Genomic DNA, 16002 nt, shown 5'->3' with positions numbered 1-16002 from the left:
CAGGTTTGACTTGGTGTGGGACAAAGTTGCTTATAATTTATGACCATGTCTTTTTAATTGAACGTACTGTCATATTATAAATTGTGTTAAAAGTTCTCTTTCATGGATTTTATATGATGTAATTTCATAACTTTGAACATTAACATGGCAATTAGTTACAAAAATCTACCAAATGACTTACTGACTGCTAGAGAAACCACTGTGATGGAGAATAGTAGCTACCGTGTACAGAATTCAAATCAAACAATCATTAGTAGAATCACAATAAATTTATTTGAACACAGAAACACGTTGGAATAAACACAGGCATTCAGTGTCTGAACACAGATATCCATTATTCATCTGTACAACCAGAAGGTTTATTAGGTGAAGCGAAGGTCTGTCCTGATGGCTCTTCACTCTTCAGCCTCTCTCCATGGCTTGGGTGTAACCTTTCCAACTGGTGACACATTCCAGGTGAGACCAGTCTGAGTCCCCACCTGCACAAAGATAGGAAAGACATTTTATAAAAACCTTGATCTCAGTTCTGATTTGTATTTGTATGGAAATTCAACTAACATTTAACCAGTACTTGTGTTGCTCTTTATCTGACTTTGCGAGCAAGCTTTCTAATCAAGACAAACTTTTATAATAATGTCATGGACTGAGAAAACTGGACTACTTACGTATGCCCACACAGCTACACAGGAGACAGCTCCACCGACCAAAAGGGCAGTGCCGTACTTGGAGTGGAAGTCTTCATTTTTGGTGGACCCATGCCTCACCTGCCGCATGGCCTGGCCTGGGCAAACACAAAACAAAGTCTTGCATTTATATATTGCATTATTTTTTAACTTTATTTATGTCTTGGCTTCAAAGCATTCCAACTTTTCTTAATGATGATTATACACAAAACAAATACATGAAGCTGAAAATAACACCACTTCATGCTAAAACTGCAAATCATGTAAGGAGATTAATGAGAGAAAGTCACAATAAATGTAATTCTTACTATAGCCTTTTCTACACATTTCTCATTCAGATCATAAAATCAAATCTAATGTTTGTTTTCAGGTATTGCCTCTAGAGTCAAATGATCTCCTGTGGTAAAATAAATTAGGATGCACAGTTACAGAAATTTGACAAATTTAGAACTGCAATGATTATTGGATTGATTGATCAATTAGTTGTTAAAATTGTGACTTCTGAAATGTAAATATGAATCACCGTAACATTGATACAGCATACCCTTGTGTGCCCCCTTTCACATGGAACTTTATCAATTATGATAAAAAAAAAAATAGCAGCATTTGCTTTTGCATTTTGGAAATATTTGAAACTTGAATTGCCAGTTAAGACATCACATTATGTTTTAGAATTTTGTGATCATTTCAATTTCAAGTAAACGTCACCTTTGCAAAAATAAAGAGAGTAAAAGCAATTGTTCTTTTGCTTTTCTCAAATAAGTAACGCGTCCATCATATTTTCTTTGTTATTTTTACTGATCATACAAGAGCTCGGACATAATTCTTTCAAAATTGTTACTGGAGCAGTTTGCGAGGACGTTCATCCAACATCTGTTTATCACACAGGCTAATCTCATTGATACATCTGGACTGTTTATTGTTAGGGTTAGGGTTTCTCTCCGTGACAAATGCAGATTTCCCCAATTACGCTAAAAGGAGTAAATATTAAAAACAAGTTAGCTCATCGTCAATCAGGAAAATGTCCTGTGTCGAACTCTCAACACATAAGCCTTTTACCAATGCCCCTTGCAACTAGATTAGTAGACTAAGTTACTGAATATATTGTGATACATTTTTTATATATTATATATATATATATATATATAAATATTTATTTATATAGGAATAATAGTATTTTAGGACATCTAACCACTTCTTTGGTGAGATGCTAATGTTAGCAAGGTGTTAACACGCCGACCGCGGTCACCGACCAAACAGAGGCCGGTCAAGCTTGTGCACAGCTAATTAACTGCTGACCAATCTAGTTACACACATATAACATGTATTTCTCTGAAGTACCACTTTCCTTACCAGTCACTTTGACTGCAGCTCTGGCAAACCGGTACATTTTGTTTCACCTGGTGTCTTCAGATACCCTTGAAGAGCGGAAGTGTGATGGCCGCCGCACGTAGACACAGCGGAAGTGACGCGAACGTCGATTTGAGCATGCGTCAACGAAAACCACACAGTAAATGCACACCAAGATAAAACTGATCCAAACACACATCAACATAAATATTGATATATGTGTCAAGTACAACAACATTACTACATTATATGACAAGTTAACACAGACCTGTAATGTAAGATCTTATATATTAAGACAAACAGGTGCACAGATCCCGCAGCGTGTCAGGATGGCCGAGTGGTCTAAGGCGCCAGACTCAAGGACGCGCTCCTTCCGCACTGCCGGGACTTCTGGTCTCCGAATGGAGGCGTGGGTTCGAATCCCACTTCTGACACATACCTTTTGGTCACACTTGGTTCAGGCTTATGTGTCAAAAACAACCACAATACTGATGAAAGTCATCTCTACGTATTTTGGATATACAAGAGACATATTTCCATTTACAGAAGGTCAAATTACAAAGTGATTGAGCATTTTACTCAGTCTGACTCACATTTCCTAAACGAAATTCCACTCTGCTTTTTTTTTTAAAGCCACACATTGTGAATATAAATAAATAAAAACCAGAAGTATATTTTCTAAATATAGAATAATTAGAATAATAATAGAATAATATATAGATATAATCTTAAATCAATGTTGTCAATCGCACAATTGCTGTGTAACATTTCTCATTAGATAAAAGGTTTCAGTGATTAACAGCAGCAGTCTGAGCAAGTAGACATATCTAAATTGATGTTGGAAGTGTGGGAAAATCTGAACATTATATAGTGAAAGAAATGTCATGGTAACATAGATGTTTAGCAAGAAATAATCAACCAGCACCTTGATACAAGTAAGTGTAGTTTATTGAGAAAAAGTACTTGTTTTGCTGTGTTTATGTGATGACATCATTGCAGCTCACCAGTAATTGGTCCAATTAACTGCACTGGCTCTCCTGTAAAAGGAAACTTAGGATGTATCCCCCCCCCAATCTGGGAGTTTATTGTGCTAATTCAGTATTTGTACTACCAAACTTGCAGAGATTCAGGAGACATGATGTAAGCAAAATGTAACCCAGGACAAATGGTATGAACTTCCAGAAGTTTTCAAAATGAACTTTGATGTCACAAACATTATTTCAGGTTCACACATTTGTCTGAGATTGCAAATGAAACTAAAACTCTTATAGTGTTAACAAATTAGCGTTTGATTGGATTTGAGGAAGATAAAGATCTTAAAATGATATCTTAAAATGATTTCTATGAAAAAGCATGGAGGAGCTTTTTTTGAGTTTGCACATCCTGAATCTTTGCAACAGCATTGTCAAGTGCAAAGTTAGCAAAGCCCAACTGTGAAAACTGATAGGAAACATGAGAATAAAGCCGAAGCTGAGAAACACATCCATTTCTCTTGAATCTGTTGATGCAACTTTCTGACCTAATTAATTTCAACGCAAGCTGAGTCGAACCATGCATGAAAGGAATGTATACAGGAATGCAATAAACCTGCAGAAATTGTTATCGAAGGGATCTCAACAAAGTTAATCTCCTTCTTTTGAATACAATCGCCACAACATGTAACTATCAGCAGCTTCATAAAAATGATGGAACTGGTCCCTGATTTTCTAGTTGACTTTCCGCAACAATCCTCGGATCCATGTTAACATCACAGAAAATGATCTAAACTAACAATGCAGGGCAGCTTTACAACAAAAATCTGTATATTTAACCGTTAATGCTATTTCAATTTGACATAACATTAATGAAAAGTTCATATGGCATTAAAAATTCAGAGTTGTGATGATCCAGAAATAGTAGAATTCAAACTGAAGATGCAACAGTTTTCTCTGAAAGGTTCTAACAGGAGGGAACCAGCATCAAATTATAAAGAAATATTAAGGCATCTGCAATTTCTTCATGTTGGTCACTTTTCATTTTCTAGTCCACCTTTTTGTCTCCTTTTCCTTCTTCGTCGTCTGTGTACTCTGTGGGCTCTTCTCCTGGTTTCAGAAGCTTGCCAACATAGTCATACTTAACTGCAATGGACAAAAGTAGTTGATGCTTCAGTAAATTTTGTAGGTCACCTTTTCTACTATTCAGTTATATGCCATTAATTCCCATGAACCAAGTCAAAAAGTTAAACATTTAATTTTTTTAAATGGATATAGAAACATTTGTCTGTTTATTAACTTAAAAAGAAGGACAAAATTAATACTTATCCCCATCATTGATGAAGCCAATTTTTTTCAGTTAAAAGTTATGAAAATGTCAAGCAGAGAACCCATAGTAATTAAATTAAATAAATTTAATAAAGTAATTAATTGAATTAAAAATATTTACATTTAAGGTTATCTCAATAGCATTTATGGAATTCACATTTATATTCCAATTTCTACTCACAGGTAAACTGGGATTCCCACTCAGAGAGGCTCTCCTGCTGCATGGCATTCAGGTCAGACAAGTCGTCATGTTCATCTTTTAGGGCCTCTTTCTCCAGAGAGAACGTAGCCATACCTCTGGATGCATCTCTGCCAGCAAACACTCCATACGGTCCCTCTGCACGGCAGGTAAAACACGAGGTAACACACAGTAAGGTGAATGCAAATATGATAATAGCAATAAGAGCAGGACAATACATTTAACAACTGATCACTGTGAGCATTGTTACATTCTCCTCAGCAGGCTGATGTTTGAGGTACTGTATGCATGTGTTTTGAGGTTTTTGATGATCTTTATTTTTCTAATGAAAAGAACAAAACCAACACTGTACTACTAACCTCAGTAAAAAGCATGGCTAATTTATCAATCTCTGATGTGTGTTATTCCTTTATGTCATAAAAAAATATTAAAAGAATTAAAAACACACATATCCACAATTACTTCACAGTTTTTGGTGGCCCTAATAACATTGGGGAGGGGGGGGGTTGTTCTGTAAAAGAAAAACTGTAATCAGTTCATTTAAGCTTAACAGCCTGTAGCAGACACAAATACTATTGGTTTCTTTCAGGAAAACAGTGACCGAGTCAAATTAAAAATTAGTCAAAATCCCGATAGACAGCAAACAAGAGCAGGATTTCAGTGGGTGTGCTGTCATGCAAAGTAAAAAACGTTTGCATGAGAACCAGTTATCATGATGGTCAGAGGTTACATGCAACAGAGGTTACAGTCTGAGATAAGATAAAAACATAGAGGTCTAACTCTGAACCTGTTTCTAACGAACACGTTCCTGTTTCAGGGAATTTGATACAATGGAAATGTTGCAACGCGCCAGTCGCTGTGCCAAACCATATGTCTTTTTGGCTTCTTCTCTGTAGAAACAATCCCTGAGAGACATAGTTTTAGTTAGGCCAAAAGATTAATGGGCCTTTTACAGCTATACAAGTAATGAACCAACCAACCCACTGTTTGGTCTCTTCGTTATTTCGATGAAGCCACCTGTTAATGCTTTGGAATAAATCTGTGTTGAAGTAACTGTCCCATTCAGAAGTCCAGTTTCTGCATTTGTTCATGTGCCTAAGTAGAAGTGCAACAGTGTAGCTGATGTCAGATCAGTGGATGTGGTGACGCAGACATCTTAAAGGACAGATATTTGTAGTTTTGTCCGTTTTATAACTGTTAGGTTAAAAAAAATAATCCTAAAATATTGTGAATGAGTGAAAATCAGCTTCTTAAAATGGACCAAGGGTGATGGCTGATTCCTTCTGAACTGGATCAATGAAATCAGTGTTTAGAGCAGTTCCATCACAGTCCATCGTGTCTTTGGTCCTTCGTGACACCCGTAGACCTGCTACCTGATCATCTAAGGGGAATATAGCATATTATCAGTGACCAGGGAATAGTTTCGGACAGTTGGAGCACTTTAGTAAACGGAGTGGCTGATCCCGCTCCATAGACGATCTCCGGCTTCAAGGCTGCAGCTCCTCGGTGCTGAAACGGGATGAGTCCGGAGGGGGCGTGGCGTCCGCGTCCATTACAAACACACTGTTAAAAACTATTTTACTTTTATTCGATATTATTAACATCGAGTTGCTAACGTAACACAAACCCGGCGGTGGTTTGGCGCTAGCAGCTGTTAAGTCCCGCTGAAAAGACCGTCGTTAGTTTCCGGACTCGGCCGGAGGTCAGGACTTTACCTGGCCCGTAAAACTTCTTCCCCCGGGTCACGTCGAAGACTTTCCCGTTGATGGCCATGAGGATCCTCGGGTTCTCCAGCCCGTTGTAGGGCCGCAGCTCCGCCAGAGTAAAATCCCTCTTTTTCATCTTCGGCAGCGGCTTTTCCGTCTCCACGACTTCCGGCGGTCGGTCCCCGCGGAGGATTTTGTAGAGCAGGAACAGACAGAGGCCGAGGAGGGTCAGGTTCAGAGGAGAGGTGAAGATCTCCTGAAAAATACGAGCAGAAGTTAACTCGCTTTCCTCCGACTCAGCCATGTTGCTCCCTCTCCCCCTGGTGTGTGTCTGTGTGTGTCGGTCTGTGGTGGGGGTGTGTGTGTGTGTGTTGGGTGTGACCGGTAGACCTCATGGATCCGGAACCAATCTGCTGCGGCCGCACGGCAGACTTGTAACAGCTTGATCTATGGGCTTGACCTGAGGGCTGGCATTTTCTAAAACTGATCAACACCCACATGTGTTTCCATCTTTTCTGTTTATCACGCAGTTCTACAAAAGTTTAGATGTTGAATACAATGATCCTCATTCCCGACGGTTCCCTGATGATCCAGGAACTAGTCAAAAATACAGATGAAAGAAATTAGAAATTAGATAATAACCCCTTGTTCATCTCTCACTGGGACATTTGCACATTACAGTGGCATCAGACATATGAGAGAGAATAAAAGAACACAAGAATTATTAGATGAGGTAGTAAGTAGAAGTTTATAGTATGCATAAATATAAATATATCTAAAAAAACGTATCAACAGATGTAAACAGAAAGTGGGCAATTGAATTATTCCTTATTATTAATGCATAATGCTGATTCATTTAATGACTAAGTGATTAATAAATATTGCACCGTCAGTCCATGCTGTATTAACAACAGTCATCAGTAAGAGTCAGACACCTAAAGATAGTTGACTGTTAATGGAAAATCAAGAGAGCAGAAAGTACAGAACAACTGCAATGGGAAGCAAAATGAGAAAAAACTGAATTTCTTTTCATCATTATCTGTCCTCACTTTCTCCTTACTCTTATTTCCTCCTTTCTTTACCGGTCTTAGTATTTGCCTTCTTTTCCTCCTTTTCAATCTTCACCTGCTCTTTGTCAGTTTTTACGGCAGGCTCCTTCACACAAAGTTTTAGGATCCAACAAGTCAGTATTCAGTGACTTCATTATAATTCAGATCCTCCTTTCCCCTTTCCCTGGATGACCTGGTACAGCCCCGAGGCAGTTTTCAGCTTGGTCGCAAGAATTTGTTGGTTTCTGCCTCTTCGTACTGAGCTGAGTCAAAGCAGAAACGTTTCACATGTTTACCCTGTCATACAATATTGTTTGACCTTCTTGGTCTAAATGCACTGGGGAAAAAACAGACTTACCATTTTGGATATCGTAGTCTCCTCAGTCTCCTCTGTTGTCACAATCTGCTGGTTTAATGAGAAAGCTTAAATAGACGATTCACAGCTTCAGGATGTGTGGTGCAAAAGAACACAATACATACGTATTTTGTGTTTTCCAAGGTGTGTTGTGTTTATTCTAAATGTTTATTTAGAAATTAGGGATTAGATATTTGTGAGACAATGGTCAGATGCCTCCTGTCAGAGAGAAACACCAGGACAAGTGTCAGTGTGAAGAAAAGGATTAGTGTATTGAGCCAAAGAAATATTAGATAGTGCCTGCATTAAAAGGTTATATTGTGTATTTCATATTGGAAGGTTGAAACAAGAGACGAAACAGTTTCAATAGTTACATTAGTTTCGATCTTTTTACTTGGTTTTACTTGGTTAACCCTAACCCTTCACTCTGGATTTTCTCAATATTGTGATTACACACAAGCAGGAAGAGCCAACCAAATTTTTCTGATACGAATCTTACAAATGTATGTCTCGCACAGATGAATTATTCCTCAAAACATTTCTTATCCAATTCATGTTAGATTTGTGTAGATTTTGTTTTGATGCAGAAGAGAGAGAAAAAAGAAGAAGTCCACGCCATCATTTTAAGAAGGAGTGCGGTGAAGGGTGGCTGACTCCGGCACGGGCCGCTGCTCTTCCTAACATCCGGTGGTTGTGTGGTGTAAGTCGGGCACTTCCTGCCTGTGGTTCCTCCCAAACAAACAAAGCTCCGGTGGATAAACCTCAGTAACTGTGCCGGCCGTGGTTAGCCGGAGGATGGAGCTCCTGTGAACCTCACATTCTGTTTGTTTTTAGGTTTCATTTATTTTTTTTTGGATGTTGTTGTTGTTGTTTTTGTGGCCCTCACGTCATCGACTGTCGCCTTGTTTGTAATTCCAGCCATTGCGCAACAGTGTCGGAGGGCTGACGGAGCCGAGCTGCCTCCCTCCAGCAGCCGGGTTAGCCTCGCCGGGCAGACATGAGCAGCGGGCCGGCGGTGGACGTGTTCCCCGTGAATGAGCCGTGGTAGCCGCGGATCACAGCCCCGGTTCGGCTCCAGGCGTGGACGGACATTTGATAAGTGAAGCGAAGCCTCCCGGTGAGTTGAGCTCATCGGTGTGTGGGGCTGAAATTAGCCCGGCTAGCTCCGCGACCCCCAGTCACCATTAACACCGTCAAAAGGTGGATTTATTTCGATCACATGAACAACACTAGCAGAATTTGGTTCTTTTTTACTGTCAGATCCAACCTGCCATTATAGTTATATATCCAATCCTGCGTGTTGTTTTCCAGTGAGCTCACTCATTTACCGATGTGTTGAAACTAAATCAGTAAATTAAAACATGATATTTCATGAGCTGATTTCTTTGTGAAGTTCAACCTCTATGACTCGTGTGTATCTTTAAAGCACTTTTCAATGACAAATGCCAAGTATGTATTTTCACCCTCTCACGTAATGAGGTGACCAGCTTTTATCTATTTTGAAACATTGTAATTGAATATCTTTCCAAAGAGATTCATGTGTAAAGTGTGGAAATGCATTAACGTATTATCATAAAGGTTTCTGATTGGGTCTTACATTTTTATTTGCTGTTTCCAAAAAATTGCAGTGTGTTTATGGCTTCATTATTGTAGTCACTCACTTGTCGGGTCCCCTCCCTTATCATCACACAGTACACTGAGCAGCCCCCCAGCTGCCTCCTGAATCAGCCTCCTTCACTTTGTTTACATCGCCTGAGCTTATTGAAACTCACTTACTATGAGTGCAATGCGTGTGGATGCCAAAGTGGTGATGCTGGGAAAGGAGAGTGTAGGAAAGACCAGCTTGGTGGAGAGATATGTTCATCATCGCTTCTTGGTCGGCCCATATCAGAACGTGAGTGTCCAATTTCCACGTCGGCTCATGGCTATCATCCCATAACATTTGACTAAAAGAAAAGCATTATTTCTATATTCAGTCCTGGAGACAGTGATCATCAACATAAAAGCTCTGATTCAAACCCTGATTGTAGTGACTACGCTATGTTTCTTTTAATGCATATTGCATTTGACAAGAATTTTTGTAAGAATCGTCCATATTAATATTGGAACCATTAAGTCATGCCTCTCTTGTGACCTGTTTAAAAAGAAATCACTATTATTAGTCTTTCTAGAAAATTGACAGTTACTTAATGTGATGTATCTTAAAAATGTTATTTACCTTCTAGCGCAATTCACTGTTACAGGTTTTATTCAGAATTTGCTGATGGGAATTGATCTCTTCAATAACTCACAGATTTATAGAAGTTTTGGAAAATCCACCTGAAACAGAAATCCCTTATTTACACACTATAAGTACACAATAGTTTGCAGTGGTCTAAAATGATCAAGGTAATCCTGACTCCCATTAATGCCCATTAGGTTTTGGTCTGTGAAAGTTTAGACTGAGATCATTACTCACAGTCTACAGGGACTACATGGCTGTCTAATGCTTTACTGCCCTTGTTTTCAATTCCTGACAGACTATTGGTGCTGCTTTTGTTGCCAAGCCAATCCAGGTGGGAGAAAAAGTGATAACCCTTGGCATATGGGTGAGTGATATTGTGTCATATCACATATCATGTGATATGAGTGTTTGTTGATGATGTATCAATCGAAAAGTGTGAAGGGAATAACTAGGCCAGTGACTGCTGCATAACTGTAAGTTAGAGAATTAGAATTTTCTTTTTTTCTTTCATTGTCTAAAATAAACAATGATAATTTTGAGTGACGCTATTACTTTGTGGAGACAGACTTCACTAGATTTAAGCCATCCAATTCAAACAGGAAGCAAGACCTTCTCTCATTTTTGTCTCTCAGCCTTTCTTTCATTGGTCTCACTCTTCTCTGTCACTCACCCAGGACACAGCTGGATCAGAGCGCTACGAGGCCATGAGCAGAATCTACTACAGAGGAGCCCGGGCAGCTATAGTCTGCTATGGTAAAACTGGACTTCTGGATCATTTCAGTGGAAAACCTTCAAATGTCATACTTCAACCTCTTGATGTATTTCTAATCTAACAACTTTACATGCATACAGATTTATCTGTTTTCATATCCTTAAAATTATTTGTTAGAATTACAGTCCCTGTGGAGACTGATTTATCCAACAATGATCTGATGTGGGTAGAAATTCTTGATAGTGAAGACAAGATGGAGCATGTTGAGTAAAGACACAGTTATCTTCAGTTTTTCCCCAAAATTGGCTTATCTGCTCTCACAGTCCTATATCACAAAGTCAATGAGGTAATGCAGAAAAGTTATAAGGGGATTACAGCATTATATAGCCTGTTATATTGCCAAAAAGCTACCTCGTATGGCTGTGCTATTTTATCCATTTTGTGAATTGTTCGCCAGTTGGGGAACTTTGGCTGAGCCGGTGGCATTCCCCCTCTGGATTACTCACACCGCTGTCATGTTTTATTTGTTATTTTCATCAATTATATGAAAGAGACCAGTTTCAAAGTGTTGGTAACTTATAATGTTTTTTTTTTTTTTTTTTGGCCGTCTTTGGCTTTCAGATCTGACTGACAGCAGCAGTTTCCAGAGAGCTCGGTTCTGGGTGAAGGAGCTGCAGAACTGTGAGGAGGTAAGAAAGCTCTCTAGTCCTAAATGGAATCTGACACACCTGACAGATATTATTTATCAGTAATATTCATAGGACCGCTTCCACCCTCCCATTCCGCTCATCATTATAAGAAGCTTCGTCCCAGTTCATGAAGCTATAAGTGAAACAGTAAACAGTAGTGAAAGTGTGTAACTGGATTTATTAGTTTTGTGGTCTGCCATGGCTGTGGTAGATGTGTTCTAAAATTTGTTATTAAGTACGTATAACACTGGGTAACATGTTAGAATAACATATGGGTCATGACTGGATACTGAATTTATTTAACAAAAGAGGACCAAACTTTTTTTTTTTTTTTTTAAATATAAAGCAGTAAAGAGTATGTAGAAGTAGCTATGTAACCTTGTGTCCTACCTACATTTTATTTTCTCCCTGTTGTTCACTCCAGCACTGTAAGATCTACCTGTGTGGCACTAAGAATGACCTGGTCGAAGGAGATCGTAGTTTGCGCCAAATCGACTACCATGATGCCCAGGACTTTGCTGAGGGTAACTACAGCCTCACTGTTACTCTGACTTTTCATATTTATTCATGGGACTATGGACATGCAAAAAAAAAGCTCACATGTTAGAATTATGTTTTGGTCTGAGGTCTGTTAACCAATTGTTGAATTGTCATTGATTAATTGTTTGAGGTTTCAAATTAGCACTTATAGAGCAATAATTTCAAGTCTCTTTTTGGAAATATTTCTCGCAGACAGGAAGCTTCATTTGCTCATTTACTCTGGCAGTATCAGCTGCTGTTGTGATGTTTCTCGTGAGCGTCTCGGGTTGTGGTGTGTTTGTGTCAGCAGATTGCCAGTTGAATACTTAAATTATTTGGAACAGTTGGGTTCCCCCTCTTGATCCCAAAACCTGCAAATCTGGACCACATCTTCTTACTTGTCACGTGTCAGATTTTTCGGTCCTGAAAAAAATGGAAAGGAGTTTGTCCTGTTCATGGACTTCTCTGAAATTAAATAGTATATATATATATATATATTTTTATTGAATAGCAAGTGACATCACCAAAAAATGTTGAGTTTGTGCCTCAGCCTGACTGAGAACTGACCTGATTATTTTTGTTGTTTTCACAGAGATTGGAGCACAACATTTTGAGACTTCCAGCAAAACAGGAAATAACGTGGGTGAGTCAAAACTTCAGTCAGCTGCACGCTGCATTTAACATGAGTGTTTGGCTCCAGTCACAGCTGTATTTATTCATGGTCTGTCTGTTGAGGGAAAGGGGATTCCTCAGAGTTACAATAGTGTAAAGCAACACAGTAGTAATGACTTGGTTCTTGAGAAAAAGCCGTGATTCGACTCTCTGCTTTCTACTAGTGTAGGGTGTTGCAAGTTTTTGTGCAGTTAATCTTCATTGTTTTTCTTTGTTCTCTTTCTATGGGCAAACTGAGTCAATCAGGCATTTAGGGCTCTTGAAAGCTCAACTTAACTGCTTCACAGTAAACCAGCTATTAGTAATGTCAGTAGAGCGGTCTTCATCAGGTGGTGCTGTGTGAACTGACAGGGTTCATCCTTCCTCTATTTGCCAGATGAGCTATTTCAGAAAGTTGCTGAGGATTACAACAGCACTGCCTTTCAGTATATGTCGGGTGAGTAGTTTCCGTACAATTATTCTTTCATGAGTTCATTTACAAGCATTTCAAGCTGTTTAAGTGTAAAATAGGGGAGCTGAAGAAATGGATGGCTTAATGTAAAAACAAACTGAACTGTATGAGTAACTTGTTGGTAGTTCCCAATTATATGTCCTAATTCAAATAAGAAAGTTACTATAATGAATAGTCAGATGTTGAAAAGAAAAAAAAAAAAAAAACTCCACAGAAATGCTGCATTACTGGATGCAAACTAAGCTGACCTAGTTCAGATGCCAGGAAAAATTATTTGAACATTTTGGAAAATTGGAGAAGATCAGTACAATCTGGCAAAGCTAAATATGGAGCTACAGTCAGAGTCTAGTCTGCTTAGTTCAGCACAGATAAGGAACAAGGAAACAGCTCTGGAGTTCAGTTATATATTCTTATCTATGCACATAATATGTAAAGCCACTAAGTAATCTGGAAGCGCTGTAAGGGAATATTTTTCTCAGTGTAAAAGAAACAAAATCTCTTCCTGTCTCAACAGAAGAAACTGGCGTTGACCTCGGCCAGAAGAAAGACTCATATTTCTACTCCTGTTGTCATAACAACTGATGTTGAGGAGCAGGAAGAGAAAGCGATGTGGCCACGTTTCCTCAGCTGGAGTTAGACCTGGACATGCTGGATGGATGTACCATGCCTTTGCTTTGGATCTGGTATCCAAATGAGAAAAAGAAATCAAAGAGTGCTTTATACCTTGTTAAATACATTTATTTCTTTTGTGCCATGAAGAACTGTGGGCTGAAAGGCTTTAGAAGAGGATCAGCTACAACAGTTACTGGGTGAAGAAGCATTAAAAAAAAAAAAAAAAGCAACACTATGTCCTGTCACATGATCCCATGTTTTGTTCCCACATCCGCTGGTCACTTTGCTGTAGCTGTGAGCTGGACTGTTTCATGGATGTAAACAAATCCCTAAAGCTGCCTGAAGATGTGCTGTGGTGAAAAGATGATCTGCAGTGGTGTGGGAGTTAAAACGGTGCTGACAGAAAGGGGGGATCTGACAAAACCTGCACTGGCGGAGAAACGTGATGCTGTTTATTGTTGTGGCTAATGCCGTGCTCCAGGGGTGGTACTGGTCCGTTGACACGACTTAACTTTTGTTTACTTTGAATTGTAATTTACCTTGTTGTGGAAACCCATCTGTGAGGCCTGCACATCTTCAATGAAGCCTACACTAATGGAGCGAAGCCAATGAGGATATGTAAAGAAACACAACAAAACGCTCCGTTGTTCTCAGCTTTACTTCATTGAAATGACCCTTTGTGAAGCTTTTGCAAATCTAGTATAACGCATGAATGAAAAGATACCAGTCATTTGTGTAAAGGCTTTTGGATCCACCACAGAAATTGTATGACTGTGTGTGTGTGTGTGCGTGCGCGCGTATGCCTGTGTGTGTGTGTTACCACACTATTACAACAACTTTTGCCATGTTACAAGTATGGATATATTAAGAGAGATGGTATGTCCCATCACTGAGCCCATGGAAACTGCAAAGCAAGAACAGAAAGCGGCTCAAAAAGCATTTGGACTCCCCATTTTAAGAGACTTGCACTGCAAACAAGTCCACTTCAATTAAAATCAATAACTCAGAACAATGAATGTTAAAAACTTGTAAAACAGTGACACTACTTGTGTGGTACCATACCAATGTGATGTTTACAGGGCAAGTGAGAGAAACGCTTAATACTTTTGGCCTTTTCAATGAAACAGAACGGTGTGGTATCCAGTTCTTAATATATCCATTCTGACTGAATGTACAACATTTATGTGGTCAATTATCTTTTGCAGCATTAGCTAAGATTCTGTCAAAAGGAAACAAACAAACAAAAAAAAAAAAACACTGCGGAAATGCTTCGATCTAATACAAAATGACCTGACCCCCTCTGACTGGAGGAAAGTTGACGACCATTTCCCTCATGTTCTAGTTTTTATTCTATATAGATAGTTCACATATGGAGACATCACACCATTTCAGTCATTTTTAGTGTTGAAATCTTCCTTTACTGATGACCTGTGAATGATTTCAGGAAAAAAAACTCCACTGGATGAATGGATGAAGCTCCCCTCAGCTGTGGTGACAAACTGCAGATTTAACCAACACTGGAAAAGTCTTTGTGGGTGAACGGTGTTATATGGTAAAGCTGTCATCTCTTAATTTTCTCAGAACAATATATTCATACATTTAAGAGTAAAGTCACTAATTTATTGCCTTTTAAGTCTTGTTGCCAGATGTGGGGAAATAAATAGACACAACCTCAGTTTCCCTGTGTTGCTGCTTTGATGTGCTCATTTCATGTTTGTGTTTATCTTTGACGCACAACATTTTTCTTATTGAAGTCTGTTTAAGAGAGGGAGTGGTGTAAAATCCAAATATGTTCTGTGAAATTAAAAACTGAATGGCATAATGTCTCAAAGCTCTGGTAGTGCTGAAATTTTACAGTCATTGACCCACATTTTTCTGTGCCTATGTACAATATCTAATATCTAACAGCAATATATGGTGAAAGGTAAAATCAAAGGGTGTTGCATATCATTACAAATCCTAGCATTAACCCATTGTGGCCTGCACATCTGAATATGGGTATTGTAAAAAACCTTCGATATGATCCACATGATACAATCATGCTATTGTCACACTAAAAGAAAAAAAAAAAAAAAAATCTTGTGCCTCGAAAAGGGATGCCACCATCAGCCAAAATAATTCCCTTCAACCCAGCAGAATTTCTGATGTTACAGTTCAATTTTCCATTCTGTTGTCTAACATAATTTAGCCCATCGCCTTAGCTCTCTGGTTTCTATTGGAAACCATTTTCTTTTTGGCTGCATTTGTCCTCATATGCATCCTGAGATTGATGCAATTATAGTCTTGCAGCTATGTATTTTATTACTTCAGTGTGTATGTGACGATCACCAGCCCTCCCTGGAAGATAGTTTGTGGATCAAACCATTAAATCAAATAATATCAGATTAAGTCATTTTCAAAACTGTCCTTACAGGCCAGTGTAGGGACACTAGGAGATGGTACAAAATGACATGAGTTTCACATGACAGAAGGAGTTCTATT

General features: G+C 38.8%; 3 protein-coding genes and 1 non-coding gene across 6 annotated transcripts; 2 read left to right on the top strand and 2 right to left on the bottom strand.

The window, feature by feature from the left end:
* Positions 1 to 250: 250 nt before the first annotated feature.
* cox7b (cytochrome c oxidase subunit 7B) lies at positions 251 to 2172 on the bottom strand. Its single transcript, XM_029518734.1, has 3 exons — positions 2037 to 2172; positions 666 to 781; positions 251 to 479 (listed from the first exon to the last, which is right to left on the bottom strand). The coding sequence occupies exons 1-3, from the start codon at positions 2071 to 2073 to the stop codon at positions 396 to 398; spliced, it is 237 nt and encodes a 78-aa protein (XP_029374594.1). The 5' UTR covers positions 2074 to 2172; the 3' UTR covers positions 251 to 395.
* Positions 2173 to 2356: 184 nt separating this feature from the next.
* On the top strand, positions 2357 to 2467 carry trnal-caa (transfer RNA leucine (anticodon CAA)). The gene is made up of 2 exons: positions 2357 to 2394; positions 2422 to 2467. It is a non-coding gene; the product is annotated as a tRNA-Leu (tRNA).
* A 492-nt stretch (positions 2468 to 2959) lies between these two features.
* On the bottom strand, positions 2960 to 6631 carry pgrmc1 (progesterone receptor membrane component 1). Its single transcript, XM_029520104.1, has 3 exons — positions 6248 to 6631; positions 4515 to 4670; positions 2960 to 4150 (listed from the first exon to the last, which is right to left on the bottom strand). The coding sequence occupies exons 1-3, from the start codon at positions 6540 to 6542 to the stop codon at positions 4053 to 4055; spliced, it is 549 nt and encodes a 182-aa protein (XP_029375964.1). The 5' UTR covers positions 6543 to 6631; the 3' UTR covers positions 2960 to 4052.
* rab24 (RAB24, member RAS oncogene family) lies at positions 6089 to 14817 on the top strand. 3 transcript variants are annotated; one of them, XM_029520103.1, is made up of 10 exons: positions 6089 to 8342; positions 8561 to 8759; positions 9335 to 9536; positions 10162 to 10230; positions 10541 to 10619; positions 11200 to 11267; positions 11692 to 11791; positions 12379 to 12429; positions 12835 to 12894; positions 13424 to 14817. In XM_029520103.1, exons 3-10 carry the CDS (start codon positions 9420 to 9422, stop codon positions 13489 to 13491), a joined length of 612 nt encoding a protein of 203 aa, XP_029375963.1. In that variant the 5' UTR covers positions 6089 to 8342; positions 8561 to 8759; positions 9335 to 9419; the 3' UTR covers positions 13492 to 14817. The 3 variants fall into 3 exon arrangements, with proteins under 3 accessions (XP_029375963.1, XP_029375961.1, XP_029375962.1); XM_029520101.1 differs by lacking the exon at positions 6089 to 8342 and adding an exon at positions 8352 to 8464; XM_029520102.1 differs by lacking the exon at positions 6089 to 8342 and adding an exon at positions 8372 to 8476.
* The last annotated feature ends 1185 nt before the right edge of the window (positions 14818 to 16002 follow it).

This window comes from Echeneis naucrates, chromosome 14 (assembly GCF_900963305.1).
Source record: "Echeneis naucrates chromosome 14, fEcheNa1.1, whole genome shotgun sequence".
In the NCBI taxonomy this organism is placed as follows: Eukaryota; Metazoa; Chordata; class Actinopteri; order Carangiformes; family Echeneidae; genus Echeneis; species Echeneis naucrates.
This window is presented reverse-complemented; position numbering and strand designations above follow the sequence as displayed.